The following is a 17,029-nucleotide window of genomic DNA, read 5'->3' on the forward strand; positions in this document are numbered from 1 at the left end:
CAATCCCACAATACAGAATTTGTGTGGATGAGATCATCAGAGAGCACAGACCAATTTCAACCTTGAGTTGTATAAAATGGAGGCTTTACATTTTTCCTGTTAGAATTAGGTCTTGAGTGGCAAGCCAATGAACACAGACTTGATTTAGAGGGCAAGAGAGAGCCAATAAATTCCAGGACAGATGTGGCTATGTGGAATGGGGTCAGGGGCAGGGGGAGAACAATTTGGAGTAACAATGCACAAGAAAAGATGAAAGATGATGTTACAGTTGCTACAGTGAGGAAAAATATTTAAGGTAGAAATGAATCATAGGTACCTGCTGGAATCTATACCTTAAGACAAATGGATTTAAATCCTGCCATGTTGCTTTCTCTTCAGAAAGAGAATACACAAGCTATTTTCCTGGCCCAACGGCACCATGATTAAGGTGCTCAAGAAGTGTGTTTAGATGACTGTCCTACAGTACTTTCTTAAAACTTGCTACCTCAAAGGACACTGACTAGAATTTTTGTACCCAAACATTGAAAAGTGTTATCTGTTAGCCTGGGAAGGATGGTCCTTGGTCTTGAGTCACAGAACAGGAACATTACAGCAGAGAGAGTGATGGATTGCATCCCTGTCTCTGCCTTCATCAAGACTGAGAAGCGCTATAGAGAATACCACACCCAGGAGTAATAGGATGTGTCATTACTGGGACTGGTGTCATCATAAAGAAGCAGAGAGATACTGCAGAATTAAGCTCCTTCTATGCATGCGCCAGTCACTTTGAGTCACCAAATCAAGAATCAGGATGGTCATAGGACACTCACAACTTTGTAACAACAAAATGATGAATTTTGTCTAAATCCTGATTCAATCAAACTGGTTGTTGAAAACATACTTTGATGATAAGAAAGCATTGAATATGGAATGTGTATTAGGTGAAAACTAAGTATCATGGGTACTCTTGTTAGATATAATCATAACATTATGGGTAGCTAAGAAAACAGCTCTGTGTTTTAGAGTAGATACTTATAGGGCTTCAGAGAAATGATGCTTATACTTGATTCAAAATTACTTTAATGAAAAAAACCAAGGCCCTAAGTATACCTACATGACTAAATCTTGATAATTGTTCTATTGGAATATGACAATATATAGCATATTTACAATTATTTTCCCTTTTATATTGGTTTAAACATTTCATAATAAGATAGTTTACAAGTAAACAAAATGAAACAAAACAGAACAAAGGGAAAAACACAGGAGCAGGACATAAGTTGTATATATGTAATCCCAGCATTTATCAGGAGGATTACAAGTTTGGTATGAACCTGAACTACAGTCAGTTCCAAGATAGCCTGGGTTACACAGTGAGTTCCACAGCCCCCTGAGCTACATAGCAATAACCTGTCTCAAAAAAACAAAAAAACAAAACAAAACAAACAAACAAACAAAAAAAAAAAAACAAAACCAAAGTGGATAAAGAAATCAGAACAAAATAAAAGTGTGAGGGCACATGTCTTTTAATTCTAGCACGTGGGAAGCAGAGGCAGGGGTGTCTTTGAGTTTAAGGCCAGCCTGGTCTACAGAGCAAGTTTTAGCACAGCCAGGGCTATACAGAGAAAAACCAAAATATCAATCAATCAATCACTAAGATATGACTTACTTTTGAAAAGTGTCCTATATCTTATAATAGCAATAGCCAAGGGATTCTATGTTAGAACTTTAGTGTGAACAAACTGCTAAGGAAAAAAACCTGAACAGTAGACTCCTGATTGGTTCACGAGGGCTCAGTAGGGGTTCAGCTCCTCAATATCACTGCATGACCCAAGCTGCAGTGTAGTCTCAGAACTGTCACACAGGAAGATGTGGCACACACAATCTAGGGCAGGATGTCACTCAGGGATTCTTTGCCACACTCATGTGCCAATAGGGTTTCCTTACAGAAATATTTCTTTGCCTCTGAATACTAGTAACGTGATTAACAAGTTCATTAAATGACACATTTTCATTAAGGCTCTACTGTGTGCAAGGCACTCTGCGAAGCTCTACAAACATAACAAAGGTAGGTTATAAAAGACAGGTTCAAAGATGTACACATGGATGCACGCAAGCACACAATGCTTGCTACAAGTGTGCACCCTCAGGTCGAACCAGCAATGTAAGAGATCCCGAATTTAGGAGATCACTCAAGTGTTCATTTACTCAGTCATCAAATGTTTCCTGAGGGCCCACTCTACTTCACACATTTTCCTAGGCTTGGTCCTTGCTCTCACATAACCCACAGGCATGCAGGGAGACAGGCATTCCACACGAATACACACAGACATATGGCTACCCAAAGGCAAGTGCTGGCCAGGTGGCTGTGACTGGGATCAGGGGAACACACATCTGTGACTGGGGATTGTTACTGCTGGCTTTCCAGAGCTAGTGATGCTGATACTGAGAGCCAGAAGTAGCTGGTGATTGACAGCTGAAGGGGGCTTCTGGGTGAGAAGAAGGGGAGCCTGGGGGTTACAGGAATTACAAAGTGGGGGAAGAAGTTTTGGTTTATCCCAGCTCTCTTCCAGTTTTACAAGAGGCCGTTCTAGTCAGCCGCCTGGTACTCACTCATGCCAACTCAGCATCACCCTTCCCGCTGCCTCCCGATGCATGGAGGATATGTTTTCTGTCTTCCTAACTATGCTTCAGTGCCACAGGGGTGAGGAATTTGTCCTATTCCTTTTGTACTCCCCCTGTCTGGCACTACACGGTAATAAGTCTGAGGCTTAATACTCAGAACTCAATGGATATTTGGTGCATTAAGTGCTATAGAAGCATTAAGAAGTACAAGATCATGAATTATCTCCAGCTTGGACAGCCTACATTCAACCTTGTAAGGCTGCCCTCAGTAACACCAGGGGAGCTATTTCAGTGGCCACACAATATTTTTCCATATCAAGCACCAGTGTCCCCAGGAGGAGAATATTGCATGCACATAATATATGGCATGTAATTGCAACTGAGAATACAATTCATGCTGTATTGGGACCGCCTGACTTACTGACTCTTTAAAGCTAAGTTTGTTAGAGAGCAGAAGTGGTCTATTACTAGATACAGGGCCACTGTGGCAAATACAGACAATTTGAAATTTGGTGAACCAGAATAGAGAATTTAAGATAGTAGCAGGAAGTATTCTGCTTGCCTTCAGTCTCTGGCTGTGTCTATAGGCAGGCATATGTGTGTTCGGGGACTAAATGGAATGTGTTTCTTGCTGTGGGTAATGATCTAAAAGACTCCAGATATTGAGGGAACCAGAGCCATTCACAGTTATCGGAGGCCTACTGGGATGACAAAGTAGCTTTTCGAAGTATCTATTGGACACATAAACCAAGCTTCAGGGGCAAGAGAAGAATGGTTGGTGGCATATTATACAGACACACAGTGTAAAGACTATGCCCATGGTGTCTGTGGGTGTGCCACTTAATGTGTCAGCGGCTGCTACATTCTGACAAACAAAAGGCTGCAATTCAAAGTGGTAGTAGCGGCTGGATTGATCTAATAGGCACAGTCGCAGTCTATACCTGCATGCAGGTACATATTATAATGTTCATTGCAGTATATGTAAGCATACCTATGCATGCAATAACATGAAAATATATAGGAGAAATGTATATGTGCATTACAACACACACACACACACACACACACACACACACACACACACACACACATACACACTCCAAATATCTACAGCATGTAATGGGGTTCCAGGGCACTGGATGCAGTAGAAGCTCAACAAACTAGGCTGGGATGATGGCTCAGTGGCTAAGAGCATTCTCTGCTCTTCCAGAGGACACAGATTCAATTCCCAGCACAACACAGCAGCTTACAACCATTTGTAACTCCAGTTCCAGGAGCTCCAGTGCCCATCATTATGGGCTGGTTAGTACTTCAGTCTTATTAACAACATTGAAGTATTTAAGAAATTTGGTTCTAGTGGCCTTTTTTTCCCTCTGGGTGCTGAACACGTGATTTCACACTTACACATGTAGACAAAACATTCACATACTAAAATAAAAATAAATAAATCTTTTAAAATATTTTAGGCTCTATCAATTTCTAATGTATAATGACAGTCAGATTCATTTAATGCAGCCTATTACACATTTATAATCTAAGATGGAGCCAAATCTATTAAGCCATTCAAGTGGATTTGTTGATACTGAGCCCTTCAAAATCTAAGAACAAGGAAGACAATTGAGCAGGGCCTGGTGACTCATGCAGGTAAGACCAACAATTGAAAGGCTGAGGCAGGAGGCTGGAGAGATGGGCTACCTAGTGAGATTCATGTAGCTCATGCTTGCAATCTTAGAACCACTGGGAACACTGAGGCAGGAGGACTATTACAAGTTTGAGGTCAGTACAGACTACACAGTGGGTACCAGGTTAGCATGGGCTACAGTGTGAAATATTTACCTCAAAACAAACAGACAAAACACAAAACAAAACAGAACTAAAAACAAAACCAAACAAAAAACAAGAAGAGAGAGAGACAGAGAGACAGACAGAGGAGAGGAGAGGAGAGAGAGAGGAAGGGAAAGAAAAAGAAAGAGAAAGGGAAAGACAGGCAGACAGAAAGATAGACAGGCGAGGCAAAGGGTAGATGAGCAGGGAAGGCAGAAGCCAGGGAGACGGTGGGAGAAGACTGCATAGCTAGAACAAGAGCATCCTCAGCAATCCCTCTACCAACCCAGGAAACCACACAATAGAAGCCGCAAGCGTTTCACAATCGAGCCTTGTCATGCTGTAGTTAGCGTTTTTTATTAAATACCCGAAACGGTAAGGTTTATCACCTAACGTATGCGCTTCTCACACATTGACAAAAATTTCAGGGCAAAAACTTCCCTAACCTGCACTCTGTAGACCACAAGATGAAGAGACCAAATAATGCCAAGGGGGGATTTTATTCCTGGAAATGGGAAAGCTGTCATATCCAGGTATCTAACAGTGTCATTACAGACAACACTGTGGAATAATTAGCAAGTCATTCAGTCTACTGATTCTTTAATGAATAATCTTTAACAAACAAACTGTTCTGCCTCTATTAGAGCAATGAGCTAAGATTTCCCATTTACAAATTATTTTTTCCTACCACCACGAGAGAGTTAGACAATATCCAGGGTGCATGTAATTAACTCTGTCATGGGACTTTTATCTCAGTAATCTTCTGGAATTTCAGTGTAGAGAGCCTAGAAAATGTCCCATCATATAAAAATGCCCGATGCTAAGCCTGATGACCCAAGTTCAATCCCTGGGATCCACATGGTAGAAGGAAAGAATTTTCCCAAATATGATCCTGTGACTTCTACAGCCTGAAAAGCTTATGTGTATGCACACACAAAACAAAACAAACAATAAATGTACTTGAAAAAAAAGGCTACTGGGGCTGGAGGCATGGCTCAGTGTTTACGGGTGCTAGCTGCTCTTTCAGAGGACCCCTGTTCAGTTCCCAGCACACATGGTGACTCACAACCATCCATCTGCAACTCCAGGGATCTGATGCCCTCTTCTGACCTCCTCCGGCACCAAGCATGCATGTGCTACACAGACACACATGCAAGAAAAGCATTCATACACATAATATAAAGTAAATAGATGTAGTTGTAAATCCAAGCTAGCGAGACCATGACTGATAAAGGAAAGGCAGTGGTATGCAGTCTAGGCCGACTGAGTGTTGACCAACACAAACTCTGATTTTAAATTCACCGACCAAAAAGAGAAGCATTTTATGTTTTAAATATCAGAAGTACAGAAAAAGCGCTAAATTTAGGACACTTTCTGTATTTAGAACAAAACAAGGTGATGTACACAAATATTTAGAATACCGAAAGCTTAAACCCTACTTCTACAGAAATATCAAATTCTGTAGCATCAACAATTTTCCAAATCCTTACAGTTACTCTGGGTCAGCCATTTTCCAGCACAGACGTGCAGAACCCGTTAGTGAAGTTTGTGTGCACAGAAAATTCCCGTCACGTCCCAGCTGCCTGTCCATGGAGTCATAGGAAATCAGAGTTCTAACTCTTGAGACATTACAGTCCCAAACAGAAGGCCTAAAGGGCCTCCTCCCTGTCTGAACAATGCCATCACAAGTCAGTCCCTATGCTTAGGGGAAAGGGCTCCCTTCCCCCATCTCCTGAAGCACACAGAGACTGCTTCCTCTCTTAGTTTGAAAACTGCTTACCACCTTACAGAACAACCCCCTTAAACCTACCCAGACCTTTGATGAGGCTGATCACACAGGATCTTCTCCAACAAGCCGTTGTAATCTCCATGGGCCTGAAGGGAAACCCAAACACTCCAGACACCAGCAACACGGTCTATGTTTCAAAGCCAAAAAGCATAGCGGTGGGGTCCATGTTCCCGCTGGTTACAGCTACCATAAGGTCCAAGGTGTATTTTTAGCCAGGTGAGAAAAACCTACAGTAGAAGACAAACTAAAACAGGCCTCCCATCCAGGGCGGGCTGTTCATGCCAGCTGACAGTGAGCTATAACTCAGAGTGCCCGTCTGTCTATATTTATCCACGAGAACATACTATGCTGACAGATTAGTGAAGCCGCTCCGGGCACTCCAGGAACATGAGCCCGACCCATGGTGTGTCATAACAGTCCACGTAAACCAAATACACATGCCACCCCACAGAGTCCACAGGCAGAGCTTGAGTTCCCATGCTGGAGCAATCTAGGGGCAAAGATAAGACACGGTGGGTGATAAATGGTTGCTTTGGAAACCGGGGCCTCTGGGCTACAAGCACAAACAGCTTTACACAGCTTATATCCGTCCAGACAAGACTCAAAGTGGAGAACTCCTCCTGGAAGCCAAGAGTCTGTGAGAAACCACAAACCCCCAAGGGAAAATGGAACACTGGACACCTGTTGATCGTAACTCATAAATTTAAAAAGTGACTGGATTCCAATTTGATGATAATAATAAAAAGAAGCTAGCAATTGTTTCTTGAGAAACCAGGAACAGGCTAATGAGGGAAGGAGATAATTGATCCATCTCTTTTGTTTTTGAGACAGGTCTCCCTATATAACCTTAGCTGTAATGGAAATCACTATGTGGAACAGACTGACCTTGAACCCACAGAGATCGGCATGCCTGAGCCTCTTGAGTGCTGGGATTAAAGGCGTGCGTCGCAGCAGCAGCAGCAGCCGCCACCACCTGGCTGTACAAGTTGATCTTTCAATAGCATTATTCTCTCAGAAGATTTCTATGAGGTCAGTGAAAATCTTCCCCGACACAGACACAGCTGTGAAGAGCCGGAAACCCAAGTCATTTTCTATTCTTGACTGGGACTAATTGAATGTTTTTCTTCAGTAATGGAGGCTGGAATTACAAAGCAGCATGGGAGGAGAGGTGCCGGATGAACCGACACATTCCCCAGGGAGGGGAGAAATGTCCAATTATCTAAATGAGCACTTACAGTGATCTTGGAGAGGCCAATGGCAGCAAAGATGCCCCTATGTCCCCTACAGCCTGCATATTTGGGACTTAGAGTATATTTTTACAGAGCTGGCTGTAACGGCAATGTGGCATTGGTGACACTTGAGTAGAGGACCCTCAAACAATTCTAAGACAACAGTGTGCCTGTGGAGGTGCCCGTGTTTGGGAGGTCTGAAGCTGGAGTTCCACTCTCTGTTGCTAACTTGAGAATCAGTTAAAAAAAAAAAAAAAGTGTCCTTTGTAAGCCTTATGGCTCTTGTGTTATTAGCCTAACAAGTGCCAAGTGAAAAGTTTCTACACCCCAATAAGCCTCTCTGCTGATGCAGCAATCCCAATTAGACCAAATCAAGCCAAATTAGGAAAAAAAGCCCATGTTTAATGGATGCAACGCTCCCAGGTTGCCTTCCAGTCCCCCCAGAGAGGAGATGGGAAAGAGAGACAGGAAAACCACAGTCTGTTTTCTAGGGCACATTTTAAATAACCCTGTGGGAGTGGTCCTAAGCATCTCTGGGGGAGGGGGTCATCATTTGGCCTGCTTTCTGAGGTGCAACAGGGTTTGGAGGGAGATGGGGGAGGGAGCTTGGGTGGAACTTCCACCAGAACATTCCAGACTCTGGGTATGAATGCCAGGGGCTGGGGTAAAGCTTTCACTAATTATACTCAGGTCCTGCTTGCACACCAAGCTCACTGAGCAGAATCGTCTCAACCAATAAGAAGGAGCCCCTTTTCATAGTGGAATTGAACTTGACCCCAACCATGTTAGGTGTTTCCCATGTAGTATTTGAAATCGTCATAGCAACCTGAAAGGGAGGCAACTGCCCTCCATGTGATAAAAAATGGTAGAATCACGATTGTCCAAGGTTGTTCAAATGGGCCCCGCGTCGCTATAGTAGGTCAGTTTCATTCTAGTATCTCTTTCCTTCACATGTACTAGAGCTGCTAAACAATGGCAATCTCAGAGGTTCTGTCTTCGTATTAAGAATCGATCCCTTGCAAGTTTTAATTTTTTGTTTAAGGCAGAAATGTCACAAAATTAAAACCTGGGCAGCTGTCTTCCAGAAAGTCATTTGCTTCTTGATTAAGGGCCTCATTATGTAACTCAGGCTGCCCTTGACCTCTCAACCCTCCTGCCTCAGCCTCAAGAAGGATGGCATTGCAGGTATGTGCTATCATGTCCCGCAAAAGTGAATTCTTTGGTGACCTCCTCCATGTCTGACCTATCCCAGCTTCTTGCCTCCCCTCCCATTTCCTCTGCCCACATCAGGCTTCAGCTGGCTGTCAGCTCACTCACACTGTGTAGCTGAGGGTCGACCTTGAATGTCTGACACTCCTGCCTTCACCTCCTGAGTGCTGAGATCATCCGTGCGCAGTAACCCCTGTTTGCTTACTGCTGGGATTGAGCCAGGGCTCCATGAAAGCTAAACAAGCACTCTAGAAACATCCACAGCTCCACACAACCCACCTTCTCCTATATCAGACAATACTAACAACCCTGGTCTCCAGCTGCAATGTATGGTGACAAATTATGGGTAGAAGTTCACTGGCATGAAGAGACAGCCAGCTTCCTGACAGCTGCCAGTCAATGGCCAACATTGATAATAAAATCAGAAGAGAGCAAATAAAAAAGAATAACAACACATGTACATTTTAATAATAATAACAAAGGCAGACATTGCCAGCTCAGAAACCCTGACGATAACAATGCACTGAAAGAATACATACACGCCCGATATCCTGAATTGTTTGGGCATGGCTGGTAGGTATTTATTCTCCACTACTGATACAGGTAGAAAACAGTGAAACAATTTAGAAAGAACTCTAAAATTATCACTATAAATTGAAAGTTTTGATATTACAGGGGATAAACATTAAACAAGAGTAGAAGAAACCAGGGCTGGAGAGATGGCTCAGTGGTTAAGAGCACTAATTGTTCTTGCAAAGAACAATGGGTCGAGTACCAACACTAACATGTTAGTTCACAATCACCTGTAACTCCAGTGTCAGGGAATCCAACCCCTTCTTCTGGCTTCTAGGAGCACTGCACACTGCACATAAGTAGTGTGCAGATAGAAATACACGCAAAACACCTTATACAGCAAATAAAAATGACTAGATCTTCCGGGGCTAGAGAGGGCTCAGTGGTTAACAGTCCTTGCTGCTCTCCTAGAGGACCCCAGTTCAATTCCCAGCACCCGTTCATATTGAGTGGCTCACAACTGCCAGTAACTCCAGTTCTGGGGACAACAGCATCCTCTTCTGGCCAGCATCTTTCACCGACTCCCACACGTGTGGTAAAAACATACACACATATATAAGAGTAAAAATAATAAAAACTACAAGATACATTTTAAAAAGAAATTCAAGAAGAGTCAAAGAAATTTACTTCCAAGTCATTTATTAATAAGTTTACACAATGCCATATATTTTTAATTATGTTATCATAATCTACATTTAACTCTAAAAAAATGAACTGGATTGCTGGCATGTTTAATAGTTCCACAGCAACCCTCAAACATTGATGGGATGAATGGCTATAAAGATTATTTTTCTTTAATACTTAATCTAATATTCATAAAAACGGTTCCTTTCCAGTATGGAAGCACATGCCTGTAATTCTGGCATCAAAGAGGCCAAGGCCAGAGGATCATGAGTGAGTTCCAGGATAACTTGGGCGGTGAGACCCCTGTCTGGAAACACAAACAAAATGTGTCCTTTCTGTTTGCAGCCAGGTAGTCAACATCCCAAGGAAGGGAGTTCCTGTGTTTATGGGAAGGGATGTGGTCAGGTTCCTGGCCAATGGAGAGAAACATGGAGTCCAATGAAGCTTGCACTGTCTATTTTCATATAGCTACTTTCAATAACCTTGACTCAGTTCCTCTGATTACCATAGCTTTCCCACAAAATCAGTTAGACACCAGCTTAAGTGACGCTTGGAGAAAAGTCTGCACTAAAATAATCATATTTAAGAAATACACCCAGGCATGGGGTGGGGTATACACTTTTCCCTGGGGCACTGGGTAGGAGTTAGGCATTGTAGAAGTACGGTCAAACACCATGGTTGATACCAATAATAGGATAATAATAAGCTTTTATTGCTTACTGCTAGCATTCCTGATGTTTATTATCCCATAAATATGCAAGACGTTGACTTCCCAACTGACATCTGTTAAACTCTTTCCTGGTGCACCAACCGTCTTAAGTAGAGGACTGTCACTCAAACAGTCAGCTGGACTGCCCTCATGCTGGCACCTGCTGCTTTATGGCCCAGAGGAAGCCACACGACAACGACAACTTCAGTACAAACCCCACTCTCAAAAATGCAGCCCCAGCCAGGATTGTTCAAATAACTTGCAGTCCTGTACCAGCCTTTTTGCTAAGGAGAAACCTCAGTGAACTTTGGATGACCCCACAGCCTTTCCTACCCAGATAGAGGGTGGGACACTATCCCTAGCTGCCTTGCAGAGAGACTGTAGTGACTGGTACAAAGGGAACAATGCCATGATTGGTGTAAACAAATACTTCATTTTCATGAAGGTCGGCAGTGATGGGTAAAAATCCCCTTCCAGACTATACTAGCTGACTGTTTTAGTCACTTTCTGAGCAGGCTTGGGGAACACCCTCTTGGGCTGACTCCCCTGGTGTTGTAAAATTGGGTCTAATAAAAAAGGCATATAATCCCAGCACTCAGGAAACTCCTAGCTAGGAGGCTAGCCTGGTCTACATAGTGAGGTCCAGGCCAACCACTAAACAGTGAAACCCTGCCTCAAAAACACAAAACCAAAAGGGTCTTTCCCCCAGTGGTCATTCTTCCCCTCCTCCACTTTGTTTTCTCTCCCTCCCTCTTTCTCTCTCTCTACCCTTACCCTCCCTCTCTCTTCTTCCCACATCCCTCTTTCCTTTTTTTTTTTTTTTTAAACCAAGTTCTCCTCTGTTGTGTGATGGGAGATGTCATCCTGTAAATATGTTTCTCATACTGGTTAATGAATAAAGCACTGTTGGCCAATAGGAAAGCAAGATAGGTGGGACTAGGAGACAAGGAGGATTCGAGGAAGTAGTAAGGAGGAGTCAAGATGGAGACTCTGGAGAGAGCAGGACGCCAGCCGGCTCTCCAGTGAGATGAGACCACGTGGAAATACATAGATTAACAGAAATGGGCTAATACTTAAGACAGAGCTAGCCGATAAGAAACTAGTACTTGGCCAACAGAATTATATCAAATACAGAGTCTCAGTGCGTTATTTGGGGCTGGTGCGGCGGCGGGACAAGATCAGCGGTGGGAGGAAAAACCTACTCCTTACAGTAGTGTTTGTCTTAAATCCACTTAGTAGACCAGGCTAGCTCTTAAGTGTCAGAATAACTGGTATGAGCCGCCACACCAGGTTTCCCAGTGGTCTTTTCTTGACTTGCAGTGCAGTAGGCCAAGCTGGTAAAACAATGAAAGGAATAGCGGACCCTGAAAGCAGAGGAGACAGAGCCAGGGCTGTAGTAACAGAAGAGATGCATGGTGACTGCATGGCAGTGGCAACAGCACGGAAATATCAGTGACTGCAGCGGGAACTCTAGCAACCACAGGCATCCTAGAGCTACACTGATAACTGCCACTAGGTTTCGAGGTACGGGGTGGGTGGATCTGTGTGAGAGGTATACCAATAGAGGGCGCCACCGGCTACCGTTCCTGCACACTGCTACCATCTTATTGCTATCAAATGCAGGGGGACATAAGCTGCCGAGGGTCTGGCGAATGGAGGTGCCGTCTCACAAGCCAGCCCTCATGAGCTCCATCATGGAGTAAAGGTAAAAGTGCCAGAGAGAGGAGACTTGTCCTTCCAGCTGCACGTGCCGCGATGCGCATGCACACCCTGATACTAATAATAACTTTAAAAAAAATTAAAGCTTCCTCAAACTAGCACTTCAATTCTTTTGTACCCTGATTTTTCCAGCCAGAAGTTGGCGCCTTCACCTACATAATCCAAGTCCCTATTTTGAGAAGAAAGGTAAATTAATGGGACCGACATTGTCGTTTTCTTCATTGGCCTGATAAATGCAACATGTCTCTAAAGAAAGGCTTACGGTGCAACCCTAACCCCGTTCTAAATATTGTAAGTCCATAGGTAAATGTAGCTCTTAGCCCTCATCACCAGTTTCTTCTCGCACCAGACAGAGACATTACAGAATGTCACTACTGATAAAAATGCGGCCAACAACTAACCATGGGTATCCAGCACAATCCCTACATCTAAATCTTGGGGACATCATGGATGATGATAAGAAAGAGCACAAGAGCCAGAGGTCCAGGACGTCTGATCCGAGACTGTCATCTCTACATTCCGGGAAGCCACACCTGTGACATCTCAACAATACGGCTGCCTACAGAAGCTCTGTACAGTGCCAGTGCCAGTTGACATGCCAGCGTCGAGGGGCAATCTCCCAAGGCCCCAGCCTTAGATGAAGAGCCACAGGCAACAAATGGCTACTGAGAGAGAAAAAAACAGACTCTCCCAGGAATGAGCCCCCTGATAAGTTACCCAGTCCCAAGCAGTCAGCACATGTACTTAGGAGCAACACTCAGTAGATTATATTAATTTTAAAAATAGACAAAATATTTTTAAAGTAATGTTTTAGAACAAATCTCAACCCCTAAGTGTTTACATTTAACTTATCCAATGACAAATATGTTAGCCTTTCTAAAAATGCAATAGGTACACATATTAAGATATAGCTATGAGGGTCTGGAGAGGTGGCTTAGTGGGTAAGAGCACTGACTGATCTTCCAGAGGATCCAGGTTCAATCCCCAACACACACATGGTAGCTTACAACTGTCTATACCTCCAAGATCTGACATCCTCATACTGACATGCACAAGGCAAAACACCAAGGCCCATAAAATAAAAAAGATATGGGAATAAGCACAACAGTTCATAAGAGATGCCAATGTCAACAGGATTGTGTCTTTCCATTGTTCCATTATAGAGAATACATTCATTTAGTCAGTTAAGAAAGCTTTTGGGCCAGGAAGTAGTGATGCACACCTTTAATCCCAGCACTCAGGAGGCAGAGGCAGGTGGATCTCTATGAGTTTGAGGCCAGCTTGATCTATATACTGAGTTCTAGGACAGCCAGGGATACACAGAGAAAACCTGTCTTGAAAAAGCAAAAGCAAACAAAAGCCCCCAAACAAGCAAAAAACAGAGGACCAAGAGACCTCTGAGGTTTCTGTAAGAAACCACATGGGTCACATGAGCAAACATCACCTGCAGCCTTGTGGAAACCACAGCAAGGGCAGACAACCCTTGCAAGACAATGCGTCATTGTACCCAGGAAGATCAGCCTCTCAACTGACTACAGACAAACACCAAAAACAAAGGGAACTGAGAAAATCAACACAGGGGCCTCTAAAAGAACACTGGCTTGTGTTGTCACAAGGTGTGTGCCTCTGGACCCATGCCATTGGTAAGGTGTGCCACACTCACTAACTCAGAGATGATCATTAATCTTCCAACAGTCAGCCTTTCCAAGGGAAATTATCAGGTCCACTAGCCCCAGCCTTGGTGAGGGGACTCAGGAGGGGGTCTATGAGTAAGAAGGAAAAATGAAACAGGAACATAGAAGCTTCTTTTTAAGTTTTTTTCTTAAATTTTAAAATTGCTTTGAACATATACATGTTTTGAGAGTATGTCTGTGCACCATAGGCCTGTAGAACCCTTGGAGGCCATAAGAGGGCGTTGGATTCCCTGGATCTAGAGTTACAAATGGTTGTGAGGCACCATATGATTGGGTCCTCTGCAAGAGCAGCCAGTGCTCTTAAGCACTGAGCCATCTCTTCAGCCCCTAGAAATTGCTCCTCAGTTGGGCCCACAGTGAAAAACTGGCATCTCTGTTTGTATTGTGTGCTAGAACTTTGCCTGAAGACAGAGAAACGAAACAGTGTCCAGAAAAGGTTAAAAGGTGCCTTGTGAGCCATCTTGGGAGGCAGGAATAGCAAACCCAGGGCAAAGCAACCTCCCCTCAACTCCCCATAAGAGCAATTGTCCGTGAGGGTGATATGCATCCTGGAGCAGAACCCATCATCCCCCGACAGTTCACCTTGTCCCTCGAGCAACGAGGACTTCTTTGGAGCACACAGGACCTCACAGGACCACAGCAGAAACAGTACTGATGAGAACTCCTGTACTTCTTTGCTTTGCGTGCCCTCTCCCCTTGCCACAATTCTTCCTCTTTTTAAGCCTGTAGCTCAGTCCTAAAGACAGCCTTGGGCTCAGGGATTGCCACAGGAGAGGGGACAGGAAGACCAGATCGTAAGAGTCTGAGGGAGCAATTGTCTGTAGTCACACATGTGTGGATGTAGTTGTACACATGAACTCAGAGCAGCTTGGATGGCATGCACAAGACCAGCAAATAAAATCCCAGGGTGGATGGATCGGGGAGGGGCTTATGGAGTCCACTCCTGTCTGAGGAGATACTGGCCATAGATGGCTGCTGGGAGAGGGAAACATGTTTTCTTCAGAGATGTGGCCCCTGAGCCACACCTGCCCATGACATGCTCCAGTACATAGTTGTCCCATACCTATGCACATACGGGCAGCACTAAACGGACTTTGTGAGTGGTGGTGGTGGTGGCTATGGGAAGGGAGGGGGAAGAGATGGGACACAGGGAGAGGGGAAGAATACAGATGAAGTTGGGAGGAGTAGGGAGGGAATTGGAGAGGAGGGAATGGGGGCAGTATTTGATCCAAATACATTGTATACATGTATGAATATTAAACATTTAAATTTTAAGAGGGGGCTATTAGTTTCCTTTATCTTTTCTCATGTGGCCACATTGGACAAATCTCATTCCATCTTTTTCCATTATCTCTCAGTTTAGTCCACGTATTAGGATAAGTGGCCAAGCCAGGTTTATTGGGATTGCTGGGATCTAGGTTTTTACCCTAAAAATTTGTTACAAAATCACACAAACATTTTCTCTGGTGGTTTCCATCTATCAGCTTACAGGCCCCCCCCCCCAGTTCCACAGTGTTTGTGTGACCCCCAGTGTGGCCTTTCCCATGCTCCTGTCTTAAGGTCACTATTTTGGCCCTGATTCCTAACTGCACAGCCATTTCCTCCAGCCTCAGATGCGCCATTTTTAAAGGCCCTGTAAGGTAGCCTGTGGAGGGTATTCACTAATATTTGATAATTGAGTCACAATTGTCTTCCCTTGCTGAGGAATGCCTAAGAAGAGTTAAAACAGTTCCTGTCTGAGCAAAGCTGTCTAGCTGCCAAGTTACATCACCAAGAAAATGTAATAAAGAGAAGTAAACTTAAAAGAAAAAGAAAAATCCTGTGAGGTTTGCTCCAGCTTTCCCTGTTTAATTCTTATCTCTGTACAGCCTTGCAGAGTTTGAACCTCAAACACTGTCACAAAATCCAGGCACTACACAAAATCTATGTACTATACACATGGATTAATACCTGGATGAATGCAAAGTGCACCAGCAAGCCTAACTCCTCCACATAAGCCAAACAAGCTTGCTTAGCTTTTAAACCCTCAAAGAATAGGTAAGCAAGATCATGCGACAAACGTTTGTTCCAGAAGGCATTGACACAGCGAATGACTACAAAGGCAGGCAGAGCTGTTGAGTGTAGTGTATTTTTTTATTACCCCTTAACAGCTTAGGGCAGCTCTCAAGTAGCCACCCACAACAACAGCAAAAAAGCTGTGTTCAAACAACACCCTGCCAACAGTAAAGGATGAAAATATCTATGAGGTTTTCATTTACAATCTCTAAAGTCCTTAAACAGCTGACAGAAGGCAACTAGCTCTGAATGGCCCCTTTCCTGGAGTCCAGTTCGGCACAGGGACAGGGAGAACAAATGACCATTGGCATCCAACAAAGCATCATTTGACCCAGAATTTGCAAATCTGAAATTATAGCTGGTCTTGCAACAGTAACACTTTCTTAAAGTGTGAATCCTCACATTGGTTTCTTCCAGTCAACTTGACACAACCTAGGATTACCTGGGAAGGGAGTAAGGAATCTTCTAGATCAGGTGGTCTGTGGGCTTGTCTTCATTGCTAATTGATGTGGGAAGATCCAGCCCACTTCCTAGGCAGGGATCCTTGACTGTTTAAGTAGAGACAACAAATACTGGCAAGGAAGCAAGCAAGTAGGCAAGGATCCCTATGATTATTCATTCTCTCTGATGCTTCAAGTCCCTGCCTTGACCTCCAGACAATGGTCAGCAACCTGGAATTGTAAGCCAATGAACCCCTTTCCCCTAGATGCTTTTTCACAGTTATTTTCTTACAGCAACAGAAGTCAAACTGAAACAGAGCTAATGCCCATAGCGCCGAGCTTCATGTTGGGCCTCCTCACAGTTATTAAGAAGGCATCTAGAAAACATGTGTGTTTAAGAACTGTATACACTGAATCTCGAGAACTGTGGCAACTTGAATTAGAATGGTTCCATAGATTTGTATATATTTGAATGCTTGCTTCCTGGTTGGTGGGTCTATTTGGGAAGGATCGGGAGGTATGGCCTTGTTAGAGGATGAGCTTTGAGGTTTGGGTCCAGG

General features: G+C 43.8%; 1 protein-coding gene across 9 annotated transcripts in view; it reads right to left on the reverse strand.

Annotated features, from left to right (window-relative positions):
• Fry (FRY microtubule binding protein) overlaps positions 1-17,029 on the reverse strand; it is a 356,445-nt gene that overhangs the window by 182,402 nt on the left and 157,014 nt on the right. The window contains exon 1 of one of the 9 annotated variants that reach the window (XM_051205275.1): positions 7,103-7,218. The exons of 7 other annotated variants lie outside the window; for them this stretch is intronic. Coding sequence is in view for 1 of the 2 variants with exons in the window: in XM_051205271.1 (XP_051061228.1) it covers positions 6,239-6,299 (61 nt within the window). In the remaining variant the exon portion in view is untranslated. Of the gene's footprint in view, positions 1-6,238; positions 6,480-7,102; positions 7,219-17,029 lie in introns of those variants that run through there. One more of the 9 variants, XM_051205271.1, reaches the window with a different exon arrangement.

This window comes from Phodopus roborovskii, unplaced genomic scaffold (assembly GCF_943737965.1).
Source record: "Phodopus roborovskii unplaced genomic scaffold, PHOROB, whole genome shotgun sequence".
Lineage (NCBI taxonomy): Eukaryota > Metazoa > Chordata > Mammalia > Rodentia > Cricetidae > Phodopus > Phodopus roborovskii.